We start from the raw sequence: 22,205 nt of genomic DNA on the forward strand, positions 1-22,205 counted from the left end.
ATAAAATAATAAAAGTCCATGTTTGAAAAGCATTAAGTCATTAATGGTAGGAGGTTGAAGTATCTGAAATAAAGGAGCAGATGGGATACAAGGACTTGAATGTCTGGTTGGTCGTTTAAGGATAAAAATCCACTGACACAAGGGGAAAGGATCCAGATTACATTTCAGGTTTGTTAGGAATATATAGAGTTACCACATGGGTCACCACCATCATCTTAACCCTCTGACTTCATGACTCTGAATGGGACCCGGTGCCGTGGTTGCGTTTCTTTTTTTCTTTTTTTGGGGGGGGTGTTCACCCTGAAAACCTTTCCTTTTCATTTCCTCTTCCTAACACACCATATAGTTGTTCCTTGTGGCTGTTTTCAATTGCTTTACATCCCGCCCCAAACTTCCTGTTTAAAATCAAATTGGCAAAGCAAGACTGGAGATGCAGTCGTCATATGACTTTCATGCAGTTAAGGCGCCGGTATTCTCCACTGGAAGTGCTCGTCATGTGGTGGAACAGCTTCAGAAACTGACAATCCGACATTCTCGCCCTCTTCTCTCAGTTATTGTCCAGGTGTATGGAGGTGAGAAATATGGCAGGGTTTCAACTTTTCCCTTAAACCCTCTTACGCAAGTATTTCTGTCACTTTTCATGTGAACAACACAGTGCAACACTGTGAAAATGTGCAGTTTATCCACATATTTAAACATTCATTGCATCCCCCCTTCCTCTCTGTGACAGCCCGCTTTTCACTCGCCTTCGAGTGTGGCCGTTGGGAGCAGCTAGTTCTTCTCTAACATAACCTGGCCTTTAGGAAGCAGGTCTGCAGGTATGGGAGGGGAGGGGGGATGGAAGAAGAGCTCAGAGTCTGATTACGAGCAATGCAGGCTTAATCAAAAGATCGAGCACAGCGGGGAGCACAGGGGAGACTAGAGGAGCCCAGAGCTAGCCAGATGTCTGCGACACGAGGAGGGATACATGACATGAGGAAGCTGCTTGAGGCTATAAAATGCAATCACAATCCCCTGGAAGGGAGCCCGAGATGGCTCAGTAACCAACCGGGGGGAGTAAAGGTGATCTGTCAGTAGAAAGTCCCCTGTTCTCCCCTTGAACCCGACCTCAGGCTACCTGCTCGCTCAACAGAGAAGTTGCTAAAAAAACTCCAGGCTGCTCTTTCAGCAGGAAGGCAGCAGTGGGTTTCCATCATTATCAATGCCGTGGTCGTGGTTACGAAGAGGGGGGGATGGAGGGAGGGGGGGCGGCATGTATGTCTCTGACATCTGAATCTGCCCATCTGTTTGTTTTTTCTTTGTTGTGTTTGTCCCGCTGTATATGAATGTACGCTAGAAGATCCTGGGCCCAGCGGGACTCCCATCTTGTTTTCCGTCCCATGCTGTGTCTCACGCTACGAGGGGATAAATATTTGAAAAGCAGAGGAAGCGCTGTGTCCCTCGCCGCTGTGGCCCGAGGTGTGGCAGCCCCACATCAGCTGCACCTTTTTTTACCACGGTGACTTATTTTTTTTCTCTACCTAAACATAGATTTCAGCTCAAAGTGTATCTCGCTGCCCCGGCCATTATTCTCCGCAGAGCTTGGTGTGAAAGGTCACCACCCTAAGTGCTGGCACAGCTGAATCCAGCGCACGGTAAAAAGGCTCCGATGAATAAGTAATGCCATCAATGACAACAAGTCTGGACACGACAGTAGAGTTGTTAAGTGCTGGAAGGTTTTTGATAGAGAGAAAAGAGCTCCATTGAGTTTTCCTGCAAGTTTTAGAAGGAAGAGAACATTAATGATTTAAGACTGAAATGGAAAAAAAGATGAGGTAAAGGATTATTCAGACTGTTCAAGGTGTTATTTTTTTGCAGTTGGCATCCTCTAAAAGCAGCTGAGACTTCACACCTGGTCCCTTCTATGTGTTTCTGTAGGTGAGGATCATACTAAGACACATACGCTTCAGGTTCTGTGGATGGTCTTCATGGTCTGTGTTGGTCACCTTAGTTCCAGTTATGGACAATCTTGCTGCTACAGCATGCAGTGACATTTTAGAAAAACACTGCCAACTTTGGAGCAGCAGTTTGAGGAAACCATGCACCAAACCAGGCCCATAAAGAAATGGTCTCCCAGTTTGGTGTTGAAGAACTTGACTGTCCTGCACAGAGCTCTGACTGGAACACCAACTATTATCTCCCAACATCAGTCACCGATCTCACTGATGCTCTTGTGGCTGATTAGCCAAGGTCCAAAATCTGGTTGAAAGCCTGAAACCAGTAAAGTGGAGGCCAGTATAGCTCATGTTTTTGGAATGACATATTCAGGAGTTACATATGGGTGTGATGTAGTTTCCTCGAGGATCGCTTCTTCATGAGAAGAATAGTATGGGGGACCAGTTTAAATGGATCTTCATTATGTTTTGCATTGTCTTAAAGGGGACATAACATGCTTTTTGTGACTTTCTGTTATTTTTATACTGTTATGATGTCAGATGTCTGTTTCAGTCAGTGGCTGAACTGACAGGCTGCATAAAGAGCCAAATTAACTTGATGAGTTGGACGTTTATTCATCTCACGGCGACAAAATTGAACTTAAAAGTTCTGAAATTGTGATTGAATGTGATAAATAAACAGTCAACTCTTAAGTTGACCTGATTTATCTAGTCGTGGATATGAGTAACGATGACAGATAAGTGATAAAAGATGATATAAAAATGATGTATTTACTAATATTCATAAAGATATCACAGTGAAGGACGTCTAGAAAACGGTAGCATACCAGAGCACTCTGGAAAAAAGGACTGAACGTTCACCATGACTGTAATTGGTTTTCAAGATTTATTTTTTTTTTCCTCAGTGCTCTCCGCACACAAACACACCGTCACACACTTTTTTTTTTTGCTTCTCCCACTTTCGATCCCACCTCACCGTGTGGCCCGCGAGGGAGACGCGGATTGTCTGCGGCGAGCCATCAATCACCGCGGTAACGACAGCTCCATAAACAGAAGGGCAGCCTATCTACTGGTTTCTGCTCGGCTGTGATAGCATTCACACCGTCCTGCAGCACTTTTCCTTCCTTCCTGCTGACCTCTGCACAGCTTCTGTAGGCAAGGACGGGACTCTGCTTATCTCCACTCGCTGAATTTAGACCCCCCACCCCCCCGACGATGGTGGTGGTAGGAACACCCAGGTGTCAAGCAGGGATGTTGTGTCGTAAATAAAAAAAAGGTGGGCAAACTGTGACCTCCTTTCAGTGATCAGTGTCAGGCAAACAAGCAACAATAGACACAAAACTCGGTTGTATTTAGAAGTATTTAGAGGAATATGGTGGATTTATGAGATGATTTATTGGCCAGTTTGGTATCTGTAGGGCTGAAACTAACAATTATTAATGAATCTTGATAATTATTCCAAATAACATGTTGGAAAATAGTGAAATAAGATGATGGAACCCAACAATATTCAGTTTTTGATATAAAATACAGAAAAACAACAATCCTTACACTTTATAAAGCTGGAACCAGTGAATGGTTTGCATTTTTTTATTTACCCATTGAGGTTAGCAACCTGAACAATACCAAGAAGCAGATGACAATGTATGAAGACCTGAAGGACAGAGGAAGCTACAAAACAACTGTCAGTATTAAGAAGGACAAAGAAGGAATAAATTGTTAGTAAAGAAATCATTTATTACAGTAGCCTTGAATTCAGTCTGGGAAACGAAGTTCTTTAATTTAATTTCCTTCTGTAAGTTTCTGGAGCAGAAAACGTTTTCTCTCCCGTCTCTGTCTGTAGGCGAGCGAGGGACAGATGGCAGATATGTGTCTGAACTTAACTCATGAACTCAAAAAGATTAATAAAATATCAACATTGTTGGTTTTTTTTTTGTTGACTCACTGATCGCTGGGGTCGCTGCCGGGTTTAACCTTCCACGAAAAACAACCTGTGCTTCTTGGAACTCTTGTTAATATGCTTTGTGCCCCACAGGAAATGGATTTTCAAATTAACGTTTTTTTTCTTCTTAGGTTTGTATTTTATGGGTGCGTCTGTACAACTCCTGAGCTCCTTTTGTACATGCTGCCTTGTGTGTTTTGTTTTTGTCTGTGTTCCGGCTCTTTGTATACAAATCCATGAGACTAACAATGCCAGTTTGCGTGCTTTCCTGTGCCTATTGTCGCCACAGCGTTTCTGTGCCCTTGCTAACATCCACTCGTTGTAAGGTCGAGACAATAGCCGCAGACAGAGTGCCATATATCTGCACCGGTTTGACCCTGTGGCCCTTCCTGTTGCCTTAAACACCCCCTCCTCGCTCTCCCCCCCCTTGACCTTTGACCTCTGCAGCAAAGACCGGTCGGCCTGTCATGTCGGGACAAGGCAGGGTGTGCTCCCGGCCTTTTGACAGGACTCTGTGAAAACCTGCTGCTTTCTCTCTCATAATCCTCTGGAGGAGAGTAATTCCACCCTGCAGAACAAACAAATACCAATATAATCAAAGCTGTAATATGTCATGCAACAGCTCGCTGTACGCTCTGTTTCCTCTTCATCTGGCTGAGGAAAGTCAGCTAGAGTGATTAGAAACAAAGTCTTTTATAAAACCTAAGTTGCATGGATTTATATGCCAGCAGTTGTCTAACGATAATCTGATAATCTAAAGCTTTTTAGCGAGGCTGAAATCTGAAACGACTGACTTTTACTGTTCTCTGTGTAGGAACTTTTTTACAAAAAACAATGTTGTGTGTTAGTTCTTTTTCCTGTGAACTCTTAAGCATGAGAGTCCTCATCAGTAGCCATTATTTATTCACTATTTGTGGCATTGCATTGTGGGATACATGGAGTCAACTATAATGAAATCATTCTTAGGAGACAACTCCCTTCTCTTGACTGTGGACTCGTGTTAAAACATAGTGATGTCAAAAGTTAAAACTTCACTATGTCACGTTAAGTGCTCTCTAATGCAGACCTGACAGACAGCTGCACAGTCTAAATCAAGCAGGGGAAAGTTTAAACTCTTGCATCCGTAGCGAGACGTTAATTAACGAGGCGACATATCGGTCACAGACCTTCATCAGATGTCAAATTCACAATACGGAACGACAGTTTGTTTATTCTAGAGCCACAGGCTGCAACAACCAATTAAAAAAAAAGGAGTCAAATCACCAACACCTGATGAGAATCTGAAGTTATAAAGTCACAGTTATGCCCGTCTGTCTCTTTGTATACTTTGCATCAAGAGCTCCTTATAACAATATGCAAGTAGCTCAAGAAAAAAAAGATATGCCCTAAAGGGAGGTGTTGTAGTGATCTGTGTGCAAAAATATTTAAATTCAGGGAAGGAAGACTAACGTGACGAAGCATTTCCTGCAACCTAGTATGAGAATACAGAGTAAGAGGGCAAAAATAGTGGACTGTATATTGAATAGTGAATGATTTCGGACAGCTTTTTAATAAAATAACAAAGATTTGAAGTCTGAATGCTGCAGCTAATGTCACCTCTTCGGGGGGTTTAGTTTATGTCAAAGCATCTCAATTTGGGGTTTCTTTTGTTTTGTTTTTTCTGTTAAAATTCTGTTTGTGTCTGAAAAGTAGCAGACCTTCAGTGTCGGGCTTGAATTGGCAAAAAGTCTAGCAGAGGCCAAAAACACACAATGGTCCTTTTTAATAATTTTTTCTTTCATCCCTTATCTGCTCTCAGTATTGTATGTCATAAATGAAAGTTTGACGTGTTCAAACAGCTTTTTCAAATATTTTTTTTTTCAATTAATTTGCAGACCCGGAGCGGTAGTCTTTGTGGTGAAGAAGAAAAGCAGTAAGAGGGTACAGCTTTGAAACAGCCTGAAAGACACACCTGTGTAACAAAGTGCATCTATTGGATTTTCAGATCACCTTGTCCCGTTTAAAATCAGTTGAGAGAAAAGGCTGCGGCCCTGGTTCTTGGATTGGAGCTGGGAAATGAAACCTTGCCTGTCAGTTATTGTCACAGAGGAAAGCTCACTTATTTCCCAGATATATTATCCTCCCGGACTCCCTTCACTCCGCTCTGCCTCTCCTGTTCTACATTGTTCCCTAGGATCAAGTTCATAAAGGTTGGGGCTGGAGGGAGGGTAATGGGACCCTTGTCCCTGTGTCTCAGAGCAGGTTGAATAGGTCTCGGCCCCTGCCCCCAGCTCCCATACAGGCTCTCTGAATAGGACCCAGATTCCCTCTCTCTTTATTAGTCTGGTCTCCAGTTTCTCCAGACCTGCCCGGCATCCTGACAGATCCATATTTCAAAGTGTTTAGATTCCGTGTTCACATGTAGACACATCCGTGTTCCCATAACACCTCACCGCTCCTCCTAAACCCCACCCGCCACATCCACAGCCCAAGACACACACACACACACCAGGAACAAACCGGTTTGGTGCTACTTTGCGATAGTACGACCAAGACTACGACTCCTACAGCTACTTCACACACAAATATTTATTAGATCACAATCAGTTCAGCCTTCAGACATCAGTCATTCAACCTGTTTTCTTAAAAACAATCTATCAAATGACAACATGTAATGTCTGAGGAGAAACTCTGCAGCTCCCCTCGGCTCATTGTTTATCTGTCTGGCTGCAACTTTACTGTTTTGGTTCACTCACCGCTCTCATAGCGTCGTTTTCAGACGCAGCAGGCAGCTGTTTTAAGAGAAAAAGCTCTAAAAACCCCTCTGTACACTACCTGCTCAGCACCAAATGGCAAACATGATACTGGATGTTTGAGCCTGATAAAAATATCACAATTTGAAAGTTAAAAAAACCCCACCTCTAACAACATATTGGCCTATATTTGTTTTTAACATGTGTGAACTGTTGAGGGTGGGAGATGGTGAGAGAGCTGTCTGTATCTGTGTATTTGTAGTCTATGTTTGTTATGTAACGATGTTTTTGTAAGTCTGTGTTATATTCTGTATTTTGTGGGGGGGGTTTAGGATCACCTTGAAAATAAGAAGCTACATCTCAAGGGGCTATCCTGTTAATAAATTCAAATATACAAGAGGATGCCTTTAAAATGAGTTGTTGTGGTGAAGATGCTCTGCAGGGTAGTTTACAGTTTTTTAATAATAATATTATCTAAAAATACATGTAAAACTATGTTAAATAGAACTGAAACAATTAGTTGACAGATAAAGTTAATCCACAACAATTTTGATATTCGATCATTTGTCAGTTTTAAGTACAGATGTCCAAAATTCTCTTGTTGCAGCTTGTGAGGCTTGTTTTTTTTGTTTTAACACTTTTTCTCAGATCTTAATTGCAACATACCTACAGTAAATATACACTGCACGCATACTCTGAGTCACGCTCTTCCAGACGGGCAGTTTCAGTTACTGTAGTCTTTGACGGCTTTGATGTCCGTGCTAATCCAGTGTATCTCCGGCTGCAGAGACTCTGTGTGTGAGTGTGTGTGTGTGTGTTGCAGGGAGGAGGAGGGGGGGGGGGGGGGGTGGTTAAAGAGGAAGTCTCTTAGATGTAATGATGGCAGGGGGATACACTCTGAACCTCCCTGCCCTCATTTGATTTCTTGCTACATTGTTTGGCACTTGCCCCTTTTCTCATTCTTTCTTTCTTTCTTTCTTTTTTCCCACTCACTGTCTGTCTCTCTGTCTTCACACACACACACACACACACACACACACAGACCTGTATGTAGTGAAGTGCTGGAAGCTGCCGGGTCGTGGAGAGCAGCTGTGTTTGCTATGAAGCGTCTGCTGGCTGATGCAGTGGTTGTTTTACATTAGTGGCCTGCAGGTCAAACTGCAGCTGGCTGCATCTCAGCATGGAGACAAACCCTGGGGAAAGAGTGTGTGTATGTGTGTGTGTGTGTGTGTTTTTGTTTGTGTGTGTATACGCCAACCCGTCCCCATGGTTGTAGCCTTTCCTAAGCGGGCTAAGTCTGGTGGCTAACCCTTAGCGCCTCGGCATTTGGCAGCATGGCTGCAGCGAGATTAATCCATTCCACACTCCATCAGTCACTAGGCACAGGTTATTAGTGCTGGGGCAGAGCAGAGCACACACACACACACTCACACTTACACTCACACACACACACTCAAACACAGCCCCCTTCACCCTTGTGACTTCGCCTTCTACCTCGTCCCCAAAGTTTGCAAAGGTGGCCTTGGTGTTGAGAGGCCATTTGTCAAAACCCAGCCAGAGTCTCCACTTGGCTCCTTTTAATAAGGCTACCTGGGCTCTGGGATTACACACACACACACACACACACATACACACACACATGTGCACACACAGGGCATGCTCCCTGCTTTGCACATACTCATACAGCTCTGAATGTCAGGTGGTGCGTCCCGAGGGGCTTATAAAAGTCCCATTAACATGGCCCTCCTCATTGGTTCTGACAGGTTGATCAATTAGACCCCTCCCCCCGCTGACCTCTGGGCCGCTCTGACTCAGAGGTCAGACACGATGGATCGCTGGACCTGCACACACACACACACACACACACACACTCTCAAGTCTCTCTCTCTCTCTCTTGTTATCTCTGAGCTGGTCACGGTGCAGCTTGTTCGTCCCATCGTGTGTTCAGCGCCGAGCTGATATCCCAGGGTGCAGCTGTTCTCTCTGGCTTTTAGCTGGAGGATCATACTTTACCTGAGACATATGTTTCGATCTTATCTCTGCTCTCAGCACAACCAAAACACACACACACACACACACACACACACATAATGCTCCGTCTCTAATGTGAAGTGTTGAGAGCTGAAGTGAAACTGTGAACTCTACAATCACATTTGTAGAAATGCAAATTCCAGCTAAAACTCAACAGAAGGTTGTGTGGTTCCCTCCATATGTCTAGATAAGGACGGCAACCTTTTAAATGAAATGATGCAATATTCTTGTTTTGCTATAAGCTCTAAACCATCGCAGGTTAAACGTCACGGTGAGGTCAGTGGTGAGTCAAGGCCGCAGTTAGTTCTGTAATAACAGGAGGTCAGAGGCTGAAGAAGGCAATTTCAGTCCATTTTGGGAATGGAAGACTCCACCACCAACGTTGAAAACTACTACATAGAGAGGTACTAACAGGAGGCAAATACAGCTAAAAAATAACCAGCCATAAATAGTATCAAAACTGAGGTTTTATTTCATGATAATCTGAAGGAATTAAAACTTTAAAATCATGAAGGTTTCAGCTTCTAACAGCAAGTGCTTCAGTGGGTGTCAGTCTGTCTTAGAATATGGAAAGTTAATCCTGCGAGCATGTTTCATTTGTTCAGACAGACCAAAAAAAAAGAGAGATTGAATTGAGTTACAGAAGCTGTTGGAGCAGAGACCTGGACCCAACATCTCTGTTCTCACCTTAATAAGGTTCTAGTTGAGGGTAAATCTAGTTTTAGAGTTAAGATGAAGTTAAATGGGTGTTTTGGGGGCTCCAGGTCTTATTTTCATACTCTCAGCACTCAGCATCTTCATTACTGACATTTGGTTGCATGGCGATATCGCTGAAAGATCATTTAGTCCAGTAGTTTGGCGTACAGGCTCAGAGCCTTAATCTAAACCCCAACGTGTCTCGTAGCCGACATATTGTATTCTGGTCTGTTTCCTGCTGCTCTGAGTGAGGAAATTGTTCTCTGTGTCTCGTCTAGGATTGATATCTTCTTATCTGATTATTGAACATGAAGAAGCTTTTGCCTCTGAAAAACTGACACTAAACCTGTAATGTAGAAGTTTTATTTCACTCATATTTTTTTCTGGAGATTGCATCACATCTTCTGTAATTACCTAAGTAATAACACTTTGTAAAGGATCCTTATATTTCTGGCACCTCTTGAGCTTTTCTTTAGTGTCACCATTAAGCCAAAACGTCCAGTTTTACTTAAGAAATATAAAATCTGATGGGCAGACTGTCATGAAGCACATTCATCCTTCTCAGAGGATTAACTTTCTAATCAGTCTTTGCTGTGACACCCAGCACCACAGGACGAACTTAACATTTTAGGTCCTCTCACTGGCGAGGCTTTAGAGTTGAATCTTGAGTGGGTTGAATTGTCAGGAATTAAATCATCAGTATATAATTGATTCTGTCTTAATAAATGACAGAATCGATATCTACGGGATGCAGTAGGGCTTTTGAGCTCGAGTCTGTGTTTTTATGGAGGGTTTTTTTTTATTCAGGTTGTGGGCTCAGGGAACGAATGCAGTCATTAGTAGTAGATACACATACACACATATTTACCAGGCGGAGTGTTTGTTGTGAGGTCTGTACCGCTGCGTCTCCGCTGTAGAAAAGGACAGCAGATGTCTCATCTGTGTTTTGAATGAGACACAAACCGAGAGGTGGCCGAGAGTCTGCCCTGTACCTGTGTTTGGTAAACAGTCTGCTCTGCACAGGGTAAATGAAGGTACGCGCGTGTGTGTGTGTGTGTGTGTGTGTGTGTGTGTGTGTGTGTGTGTGTGTATGTGTGTCTGTGTGTGTGTGTGTGTCAGGGACAAGATGAAAGAGGTTGACCTGAGTTTGTTAAGCAGGAGTAAAAAAAAAAAAAAAGCATTTGTGGGGCCAACTACTGAATAAACAGCAGTATAAAGAGGAGGATTGAAAATATTTAACCTCAGAGGCTTCCAGCAAAATGATCAGTAGTTTAGGATCAGTATTTTTATTTAACCCTTCAGAAAATATCTTGACTAGAAAATATACACGTTCTCCATGAAGACACAGAGTCAGATGGTTCATGAAGGCAACAGAAGAAACACATTAATATGAATTTAGCAAATGGGGGGTTATGTAACCGCCAGGTGTAAGATAAGACCATGTTAAACAACAACAACAGCAGTATGGATCAGCCCACATACATGATGCAGAAAGACCTGTTCACAGGTCTCTGGCTGATAAACATCTACCAGTGTGCAAAATCTGATCAACTGTGCACCGTCCTCACACTGGACGACTTTAAAAGTGACTTTTAACAATCAGTTGATCATCAAAGTAATTATTGTCCATTGTTAGAATATTCATCTAATCATTTCAGCTCTTATTGTCTTTTAATTTCCTTTTATTTTGAAATATTTAAACAGATTTTGGTAAAACAATAACACAACTAGAGATAGAACTAAGGACTATTTTCATTATCATTCAATTAATCAGTTATTTTCTTGATTAATCGATTAGTTGGTTGGCTTACAAAATGTCCAAAAATGTTTCCCAACAGTTACAATCTAAAGATTTTATTCATCTGAGAAGCTGAAACCAGACTTTTTCTTTTCTTAAAAAATCGATGAATCAATTATCAACATATTTGGCCATTATTTTTCTGTCAATAAAGCAATCGTTACATGTCTAAACACAGCCGAAATAAATCTGAGAGGACCTTTTGTCTGTACCAACTGATCCAGCGAGGTGTAAAATATTGGTTAAAATGATCCATTAAGTGAGGGAGGAGCTAAATTAAAAGGTGTAATGAGATGAGTGAAGCGTTCAGTTTGTGTGTGTGTGTGTGTGTGTGTGTGTGTGTGTGTGTGTGTGTGTGTGTGTGGTATTAGGGGGGGGGGGTATCATAGCTCTGTCGAGGGACCCGGAGAGAGCAGCTCGGGGGAGCAGAGGGGTTAAGAGCAGTGTCACGCCCAGAGAGACGCCGCGCTGCCGTCCTAATGATGTCCACCGGCCTAATTGAATATTGACGTTCTGCACAAGAGGACTAAATGGCTTCTGTCTGCCTCACCTCCGCTGCACCGGCCTGGACTGGCTGCAGATTTTTTAACTTGTTTCCATCGTTTGATTCCCCCGGGGGGGGGGGTCGTTAAATGTCCCTGTTACCATGGTTACTGGCCTTTTGTCCTTGTGATGCGTTGTTTCGTTTCATGTGTGATGTAGGGGAACTACTGATGTTTGAGTTAAAGAAGGTGTTGTTGTTTTTTTTTTAAATAGATTCTTCAGCAAGTTTTCTTGTCAGCTGCAGGGAGGTTTGATGACTTTCCTCCCCTGAACACAATCGCCTCTTTTCCTTGGAGTCAGCACAATAATTGTACCACAAAAACATGACACAGACGCTTTTTCACGAGCGGGTCGGACAACGACTCCTCTTCTCTTTCTTTCCTATTTCTCTTGATCGTCACCTCCTTCCCTACCTTCATCTCTTCCTCGTCCCTTTCCTTCCTCGGGGCTTTTTATTTCTGTGACGACGCTTTTACTTCCCACTGTGCCTGCCTCCAGACGCTTCTCCTTTGTTGCCACGGCGACGCGCTCCAGATGGCGAGTGTCAAGGCAAGACCGGGCTCCGAATGTTGTCTGATCACAGCGCGCACACACTCACACGCGTTGGTCTGCACATATATATATAAATATATATATATATACAGTACAGCAGACCGAGACACTGGCAGCGTACATTCTGTTCAACACTCACATCCCACTCAGATGCTGGCGGACGTGCACTCTGCCCGCTCCCCACACACACACACACACACACACACACACACACACACACACACACACACACACACACACACACAGCAGTACAGTACAGTATAATAAAACCCGTGTCACAGCCACACAGGAAACAATCTCTCCTTTATGTGACCGGGATGTCATTAATCTTGGCGGAGGTTAACAAATGCACTTGCATGGAAGGTATATTTCATAGGCAAGACAGACGACAATGGGGCCATTGTGGCGTCGGGCTGCAGCGCCCACTCCGCATTCAGTCAGGACCTTTTGGTTGGCTCCGGATCCATGGCTCATGTCAGGGGTCGTGTTTCATCTCCCAGATGAATGTGTTTATGTGGGAGAAAACATGTGAAACGTGGAACAAAATCAACGTCCCGGCTGTTTATTTATTTTTGCAACAAGAAACCACTATTTTTTTTTTTTTTTTGCGAATGGACGGGAAATAAACGCATTCAGCCATTTTTCAAAGTTTGGCCTCGTCGCTATTAGTCAAAACCAGAGCCAGACAAATATCTCGCCGCTGCTGCTTTTCTGTGTGTGTGTGTGTGTGTGTGTGTGTGTGCGAGCCGGGCCCGAGCGAGCCAGCTCCGCTCTGATTCACTGCTTTCTAAGTTTCTCCACATCACAGCCCGCAGCAGCACTATTTCCATCCGAGAAGTGGCCAGTCTTCCCAGTAATCCATTAGACTTCCATTAGCTCCGATTTGTGTGATTAGTTCTAATTAATCAGTTCAGTCTGTGGCCTTCACTCCCCTGCGCGCTCCTCATATTTCATTTTTAACCTCATTTCTCAGCTCTCCACCGAGCGAGAGAACGAGGCAACGAGCGAATCAAAAGAACCGGCTCCGGGTCCGCGCCGTCGCCGCCTTTCGTGTCCTCGTGCACAAACACTCGATACTGTTCAACCAGCGGACCCAAACGGGCCGGGCCAGCGCTCGCACCGCATTATAATCCTCTTTTCTCTCGCCATGCTGAATTAATGGGATTTTTTTTTTTTTTTTTTCAGCAGAGGAACTTTAGGGGCTCGGTCGTGTTTTTTAAAACGAACCAGGAGGGATTGTGATCTCATGTTTTACAACCTTTGGCGTCTCCTCGGTTTCTGGTTAGCCTCACTCTGTCCTCCTGTGGAACAGCGAGTATTGATTCCAACCGGAGCGTCCATCCCTCACTGTAACAAAGCCTATTGATGGGTTGTGGAGCCCTGATTTCCCCCCGGTCAAATAGCATCCGCAGCGCCATCGCTAAGTGACTGGAGGCCGCTCCGACTGTCCCAAAGTAACCTGGGAATAACGGAGCCAGAATCATCTTTTCATCACTGACTTTCTCTGCTGCAAATTAGAATTAAAAGAGTTTTTTTGTGTGTGTGTGTGTGTGTTGCAGTAGGTCAGCTTATATACTGAGGTATTATGTGATAATAATCTATCTTCCTTTCCTCTGTTGTCAGCCTTCTACTGCCATTACCACTATTGTGATAAATGAAGGCTCAATTTATCAACCAGCCTCTACTCAATTTCTTTTTCTCCCCTCAGTTTCCCCCCGCCCCCGCTCCTATATCTAACCTCTGCACGGTTCGCTTTATTTCTTCATCTGTTTTCACCTCCCCTGCATCCATCCATCCACCCATCCATCCATCCATCCATCCCTCTTTCCCACTCAGCCAGATCGAGGCTTTCTTTGTGTCTGCTGGGGAAGGCTGAGATGCTGCCTGTCACCACCCGGAGCCTCACACTCCGATCCAGGCTGCCGGAGGTGGCCCGGCTGCTGTCAATCAATCTGTAGCCGGGTAGCAGAGAGGATGTCGGGGGGGGTTGACACATGACGAGACTCCCTACTGTTTAGAAATTCACTCTTCTTCTTTTTTTTTTTGTCCATTTGAATTTTTGCTTCAAAAATTAATCAAACTTGATTACGACTCTTTGAATTTAAAGCTCCTGTCCTGGTGCATCAAATCAAGCGCTCCCATTTTCACACGTAAACTGTCTCACTAATCATTTCTTTCACGTATACAGTGATTAACCGTCTCATGTATTGATGTATAATATACTGCAGGAGGGATTAATCCTTTTTTTTTTTAATTTATAACTCAGGTTTCATTTATATGAAGCTGAAAGAAGAAGAAATGTCTGATTTAAAGATCTCTGCATCTGAATGTAGTTTAGCAAAGTACAACATAAAAATGTTAGATTTGTTATTGTCATTACAGCACGCAGCTAGAGCTGAAACAGTCGATTCATTGATTAGTCGGGCGACAGAAAATGAATGGACGACTATATTTATAGTTATTTTTCAAGCCAAACATTAAAATCCAGCTTCTCACTTGTGATGATTTGCTGCTTTTCTTTGTCTTATGTGACAGTAAATTGATAATTTTTGGGGTTTTGGACTGTTGGTCATAAAAAACAAACTATCTGAAGACGCCACATTGAACTTAAAGATATTGTTACTGACATTTTTCACTTTTTTTGTGACATTTTGTACACAGAATTACTATTGATTGTTCAATTTTACACATTGATAGTGAAAATAATCTTTAGTTGCAGCCCTGTTTGAAGTTATTGTAGATATATAGTATTTATTCATATCATGATTGTTTTTTTATCATGTCTAGTTATGTAAAAATGCTTAAAACCTGTATATTTACTGATTTAGACCCACTTCTAAACTATTAAACAGCTGCTTCACATTAAAAGACTCAGTGTTGTTTGCATCGTGTGGATACTTTATTTCATTTTCTTTTAATTTTAATTTAATTTTTCCCAACTCAGCACCCTGCTGGTTCCTAAACGTGCATCATCATCTGTCATGTAGAAGCTCTTTTGGTTTTGTTTGAGATCATTTCCTTTTAAAAACAGACTGTTTCTACCTGCTGCAGCAATCATGGTGGACTTTTCTCTCCAGAGCAACGTTAACGTGTTATCTCTCTCTCTCTCTCCGTCTCTGCAGGACTCCGTGGTTTAACGGCTGGGGGTTCAACCTGCCTCGGGGTCAGTCTCTGCTGGATAAATGGAACCTCGTCCCCGAAGGCATCGACATCCTGATGACCCACGGACCTCCGCTCGGTGAGTCCAATTAACCAATCACAGCTCCCTCATCACCATATCTAATGAGGTCGTACCTCATTATTTAAAATCTGAATGAATGTACTGGAGGCGTCGCAGCAGGCCTTGATAGTGTGTGTGTGTGTGTGTGTGTGTGTGTGTGTGTGTGTGTGTGTGTGTGTGTGTGGTCTGTCTTAGGCTACTTTTGGGGACAAATTTCAGACTTAAGACCTGTTAATTGGGGACAACAGCTGTATATAAAGCTGATTTTTGTAATGTAAGTCTATGTAATGTCCCCAACAGTGACCATGATCTGGTGTATGTATGTATGTGTGTGTGTGTGTGTGTGTCTATGGTATAATGAGGTACAAACACTGTTTTTCCATCTAAATCCAACAGTATCAGGACTTAACACCCCAAACACGCGTCATGATTCAATATTTGTGTTTGACTTTATGAAAAAGAGAATACATATTGTTTGGTTTTAGGTTTGTTGTTTTTTTTTTTCACGACAGACTGATTTAGTTTTCCTTCTGGTTGTTTTGGCCCCAGTTGTTTTTTCCCCCCAGCTTGTTTTGTATGTGTGTGTGTGTGTGTTTGGATTTGGTTTTTAGGGGGTTTTTTGCGCTCTCCATCTGGCTTTATTGAGTGATTTCCCTCCCTCTCGCCTACGGAGGGTTGCTGCTGCTGCCGCTGTTGCTGTGGCTGCCGCTGTGGCCGTTTGATTGCATGGAAACTCGATTTTGCACCAGTGTGACAGACGCTGCAAACGAGGAGAGAGACCATGGGAGAGCTTGGGGGAGGGGGGGGGGCGGTTGAGGATGTAGGGTGGCTCTCGAAAAAACTGGAAGAGACAAAATGTGAGGGGGGGGAAAAATATCAGGGCTGCAAGACCGTGTGAGAAATATCAAGACCAGGTTTCACCCGCATTCATAATGCATTAGACCAAAATATCTGCCGCAACGTGTTTCACTTGATGAACAGTTAATGCCTCCTGCAGCAGGTGTAAGAAACATTTTGAAGTCCTCATTTGTAGCTATAAATCCTGATGAATCAGGATTTTATAACCAGATTCAATAAGAAGAATTTAAATCAAAATGTCTAAAATGAATTCAGTTAAAAAGGATAATCAACAAAGCGTACTGCGTGTGTTTGCATGTAGAAATGTATTAAAGACTCCTTGTTACAGTAACTAAACATTATTGGACTTCAGCTTCCAATTAATCAACTTTAGGAAATAAAATATGTTATATCTTAATGCTGAAGCTCATAAAATTTACAGTTTTACATCCTAGATAATCTGTGAGGTCACGTGGAACCGTTTTTTACGTTCAAAGCTCATTATTGATCCGGTATAATGGAAGAACTTGATAAAATGGATAAACCACATTAGGAAAACTGAGAATTTAAACATAACTCATTTGTGTGTGTGTGTGTGTGTGTGTGGGTGTGTGTGTGTTTAGGTTTTCGAGACTGGGTTCCTAAAGAGCTGCAGAGGGTCGGCTGCGTGGAGCTGCTCAACACGGTCCAGAAGAGGGTCCGACCCAAACTTCATGCCTTTGGAGGCATTCACGAAGGTAGTGCACAATCAGAGGAATCTCTCCAGACCTCTGATCAGTTTACATTTTTATTTTTAATACTTTTATTGAGGCCACTGCAGAGATGTTCCTCCTCCCTGCTATAAATATATAAACAGGACCAATAAAGGAACTACATGTAGACTGTTTTTTGTTTGAAGATTGGAAATAACATTTCTGTTGTTTTATCTGGATCTGACTATGTGTCTGAATTGTTCCCTCATATTAGTAAATGATTCCCTGAAAGTACAGATCATTCCATCACCTTCAAATGCTCAATAAACTGACTTGAATTTACCTCAATCTAGTAATTCTAGTAACTTCAAATTAATTAATTTGTCACATTGGATGTTTGTGCTTCCATCTGCAGTCATGAAGTGCTTCAGAACGTTAAAGTTGAGTGTTTTATTACTTGTTGACTGCAGTATGATCAGAGTTGTTGTATTTGAAACATTTCAGCCCTAAAATCTAAATTAAGCTGCATCAAAACCAAGAAGTTATGAGTGTCGAGCGGAGCAGGTGATAAATGAACAAAACCCGAACAATAAATGAGGTGATAATTGAAGTCAAGGGTACGACTCACTAAACCGAAGGAACAATATAAATACATTTAGCACAAAAATTAGTAAATTTGAAGGAATAATTTATCAAATACTTCCCTCCTGACTCTATAATGTTTGATACTGATGTTGAGGTAATTCTGTTTTCAGGCTACGGGATTATGACGGACGGCTACACGACGTTCATCAACGCGTCGACCTGCACCGTCAGCTTCCAGCCCACCAACCCCCCCATCGTGTTCGACCTGCCCAACCCCTCCAGCTCCTGAGACCAGAGGACGGGAGAGGGCGGCGGGCAGGATAAACTACTTTTTTTTTTTCTATAAATATGTCAAGTAAAAAAAAAAAAAAAAAATTCTAAGTGTTTCTTTGCAAAACTTTTGGTCTTCTCCAAGCTGTTGTTGAGATTGAGAAGATTTGGAGACGTGGGGGTCGGGGGGGGGGGGGGGGGGGGGGGGGGGGGGGGGGGGGGGGGGAGGGGGTTGAGTTTGTTTGGTGGGGAGTTAAAGGAGAATACCGGTGTTTTTTATTTTTTAAAGTTTGTGCCAATAACGCTGGTTTCCCTCTCGGATCAGGGCTTGTTTTCCTCCAGAAGAAGAAAGATCATTTTGTCGCCTTTTCCTTCTTGTTCAATATGAAGAAACTTTATTTAGTCCTGATGTCATCACGCACAGTTGAGCGTTTTCATGTCAGAGCTGCGTCTTAAGTCTCTGCTTCAGCTACGGGAAGAAACGGAAACAGCAACCTGAAAATAATCCCTCAAAAAAAAAAACGCGTCGCTTTAGCGCTGAACGCCAGAAAAAAGGGGGCACGGTGATGATTTAAGATGATTTTGTTTACTTGTTTCATGATTCAGACATAAGCTGTTCTAATAGATTTCTCTCCATGATCGCAACACAAACAAAACTATTTCATGAGCACAGTAAAACAAAAACATGAATAAGTTACACTCTTGTCCTCTTTGGGCTTCCGTAGCTCAGTACACAACCACATCAGTGTGAAAACAACAAGACACAAGTGTTCATGCACACGATGCACCATGAATTTAGGGGGAATGTCACAGTGACGCCGGTATTCTCCTTTTTCTGAGGGATTTTGTGGTTAAACAATCTTGCTCTTGATAAATATTGGTCAGATCTGTAAGATAATTGATGCTTTGTGAATTTGTACAATTTCTTTATGTTTGGTTTTGCGTTGGCCGGACAATGGATGCCATTGTTTTATGTTGTATCATCTGATATTTTGTGTTTAGGTCTATTTTTTTTTTGTTTGTTTTTGTTTTGTTTGTTTGTTTTTCTCGTCAGTTCCTCTTTTCTTATTGGCTGACAGGGACGCTGCCTTAAACTAGCTTTAATGTTCTCAGCTAGAGCCCCCCCACTCTCTGCGAGCTCAGAGAAAAGTCCTTATTTATTACCCATCATCCCCGCAAAAACAACACCTGACTAACGCAGGGACAGAAAGCTATCGAATTACAGCCCGAAAAAATTAACTTTGTAACATCCCGTTATGGATCTAATTTGGAAAATGTATGTATAAAATATATATATATTATATATTCATGTTGTAAAACATCTGTACTAAAAGTTGTGTTTGACGAAAAAAAAGAAAATCTGGTGCATTTTTTTTTTCCTGTATGCACCTGTATGATCGACATGTTTCTTTAACGCTCCCATCAGACGCTCTTCAGAGGTTTCTTTAATGTTTTTTGTATCGACTCTCCCGGTAGGGTAAATGTTCATTTTTGGATGAGAGAGGAAAATTTATCAGAGTCACAATCCAACAGGTGCTGGTTGTCCCCGACAACGCGCCTGCCTAAACATGGTTAAGTTGTCCTTTAAAGTGTAAATCTGATAGTATTTGTGTTTTATTGCTTTTTTTTTTTTTTTTTTTTTTTCTAATTTTGCACTGTGTGTAAATGCAATCTTGCTAGCACAAAAAAAAAAATGTTGCCAATAGTTGTCTCAACTTTGCCTCTGTAAATGCTCTTTTCGTGCTCTGTTCCTCTCTCGCTCTTTCTCTGATTGTATCCCTCTTCATGGAAATGTTAGTTCTCTCTTTCAGTTCATTGTGATATATTTAGCTGCCTTTATATGCAAATAAAATTGCAAGATTTTTACTTATGAAGCTCTGTCTTTGTTTTGAAATGTTTCGTTTTAATGTTTAAAATGTCCCGGTCTTCAGGTTTAGTCCTGTTTTAAACTCAAACTCTGAGTCATGTCCGTTTCAGGTCATCAGCACTTCAGAGTTCACACAAATGTTTCAACCACAAACGTTTTTGAAGTTGTTCTCAAAAGACGACACGTTTATAAAAGCCAGCTGTATTGTGGACGGTACGGTGGCCCAGAGGAGCAAAACACATTATTTTAAAAACAAATCAACAAAACAAAACAGGTTTTTTTTGTAATTCTTCTGTTTTGTTTTTTAAATTATTTTCAGAAATGCCATGTTTTGCACCTGAGGGTCACAGGTTTGTGAGAGTTGGATGAAATTTGTAGTTATTAATTTGATTATTTTATGGCCAATTAAAATTAGCTGATTGGCCGGCAGGTGTTGATTAACTTTTAGTAACCAAACAGTATAATTTTATTTTCAGCTCTAAATTACAGACCTGTATAAAACAATAGATGAGAAAAGCATCATTGAAACTTACCTAAAGAACTTGGAGCTTGGGGGGGGGGGTTTGTGTTACCAACAACAGGAAAATTTAATTTTAAAAAAACGCTTTATATTTATATAAATCCTGATGTCCAAACCAACTTACAGCAGGTGGAGGACAGAGAGGAGTTTTGAAGTAAAATTAGCTCCAGTAAAGCCGTTAGCTTCCACATCTGAGGAGCAGCTGCAGGGGAAATGATAGAAGACCACATGCGTCCAAGACTGAACGGGAAAAAAAAAAAAAAAGAAAAGTGTAGAAATAACATGTAAGAGAGAGAGTGTCACAAAGGAAGAAGGCACGTCTGCTGGAGAAATATACTTCCACTTAGCAACAGTGTAAAGGAAGCCGACTGTCTGTGCAATTGTGTGATCACTTATAGACGTGTTGTGGCATATGCCATTAAAGGTTACAATCTAAAAATAAAAGGACCTTTGAAACGAAAGTTAGTCCAGTTTTAACATACAGCTACGACGTCTTTGGGCTGTGCTGTTTCCAGCTGCTCCAACAATAACCTTTAACTATAAAAGGCCCCCTGCTCTGTGAAATATATTTACCTGTTGTAAATCACTATTAAATCCTTATGATTTATTATTTTATTATGCATTCAACCTTTATTCAACCAGATTACAAGATCTCTTTTTCAAGATACAGCGTTTCAAAAAAACATACAAGCAAACAATTAAAAACACATGAAACAAAACATACAGTAACAACTCAGAATCATTTGCCTATAAAGACCAAACAGGCGGAAACGGATCTAGCATCTAGCTAAGGGAGCAATTACAAAATCCAATTGAATTTGCCTCTAAACCCATCCTGAGCTGCATGTTGACCACTAAACACCGACTGATCCGCCCACCGGCTTCATCTACATCCAAACATGCATCACAGGTGTTCTGATTTATTAATTTTACCTCCACTAACCATAACGTTCACAGTTTGCTTCACTTTTTGCATTAACCAATGTAACATCTGCATTGTAAATTGTAATGTAAACATCGACGTGCATGCTTTGAACCAAGCAGTGGACACAGCTGCAAGCAAGCTCGACCTACTTCTGAGAATCCTTTGTATACTTATTTACTGAAGATATAAATGTATACTTACTTATACAACCTGATATCACTGCAGGTGTTTTTGGCTGCTGAGGCGCAGGCACACCTGCAGTGACATCACTGATTGTGGTGAAGACAGAGGAGCGACATGATTAAAAGTGTTGACCCACAGATGAATATAAAGGCAGGGCAGCAGTAGATTGGACCCGCTGTGACTGCAGATAAAAACCTGGTAAAGCTGAAATGAAAACTTTTTTGCACATTGTCGACCTGTTCAGCAGTGAGAGCTATTTGAAATGACGTTACAACCAAAGCTGAAATAGTTAATTTATAGAAAAATATGTTGTGAGCCAATCAACATTTCTGAAGGCGAGAGAGAGAAAGAGAGACATTTTCAACCACATTAAATGTGCAGGTTTCTGTGTATTATTCATTTAAAAACATGCAAGTACTGGATTTAAATAGCCTTTAATAGATCATAAACAAAATTCAATGAGAACAGAATAACAGTTGACTCAACATGCCACACTCAGCAGGAGAGAATAAAAATATGGCTTGTGTTTCTCCCATACTTGTTTTCTGAATATTCGCAATGTTGCGGCTCCAGATGAGCATCATTTCTCATTGGTTTCATCAGGTTTCATTCCTTTTTACCGCTCGCCAGCACAGATCTCTTGTAGGCCAAAAATAAAATGGGCTTGAGTTGTAGGACGCCTTTGCCAGCCTTTTCCCACCAACCCCCTTCTCTCATCACCACAACATCAAAGCAGCCCAACCAATTAACTATTCCCCGAAACGAGAGCAGCAAAGCATCGCCCCACACCCACCAGATCCCCCTTCACATTACCATAATCCAGTCTAATCATATTAACATAGGCCACAGATGAGCAGGAGGAGACACGGCTGCTCTGG

General features: G+C 42.0%; 1 protein-coding gene across 2 annotated transcripts in view; it reads left to right on the plus strand.

Annotated features, from left to right (window-relative positions):
* mpped2a (metallophosphoesterase domain containing 2a) overlaps positions 1-19,702 on the plus strand; it is an 80,194-nt gene extending 60,492 nt beyond the window's left edge. For both annotated transcript variants that reach the window (XM_067616539.1, XM_067616460.1), the window contains 3 exons: positions 15,351-15,466; positions 16,909-17,022; positions 17,733-19,702. In XM_067616539.1, the coding sequence (XP_067472640.1) occupies positions 15,351-15,466; positions 16,909-17,022; positions 17,733-17,851 (349 nt within the window). In that variant the 3' untranslated portion in view covers positions 17,852-19,702. The remainder of the gene's footprint in view (positions 1-15,350; positions 15,467-16,908; positions 17,023-17,732) is intronic.
* Positions 19,703-22,205: the final 2,503 nt, after the last annotated feature.

Source organism: Thunnus thynnus, chromosome 1 (assembly GCF_963924715.1).
Source record: "Thunnus thynnus chromosome 1, fThuThy2.1, whole genome shotgun sequence".
In the NCBI taxonomy this organism is placed as follows: domain Eukaryota; kingdom Metazoa; phylum Chordata; class Actinopteri; order Scombriformes; family Scombridae; genus Thunnus; species Thunnus thynnus.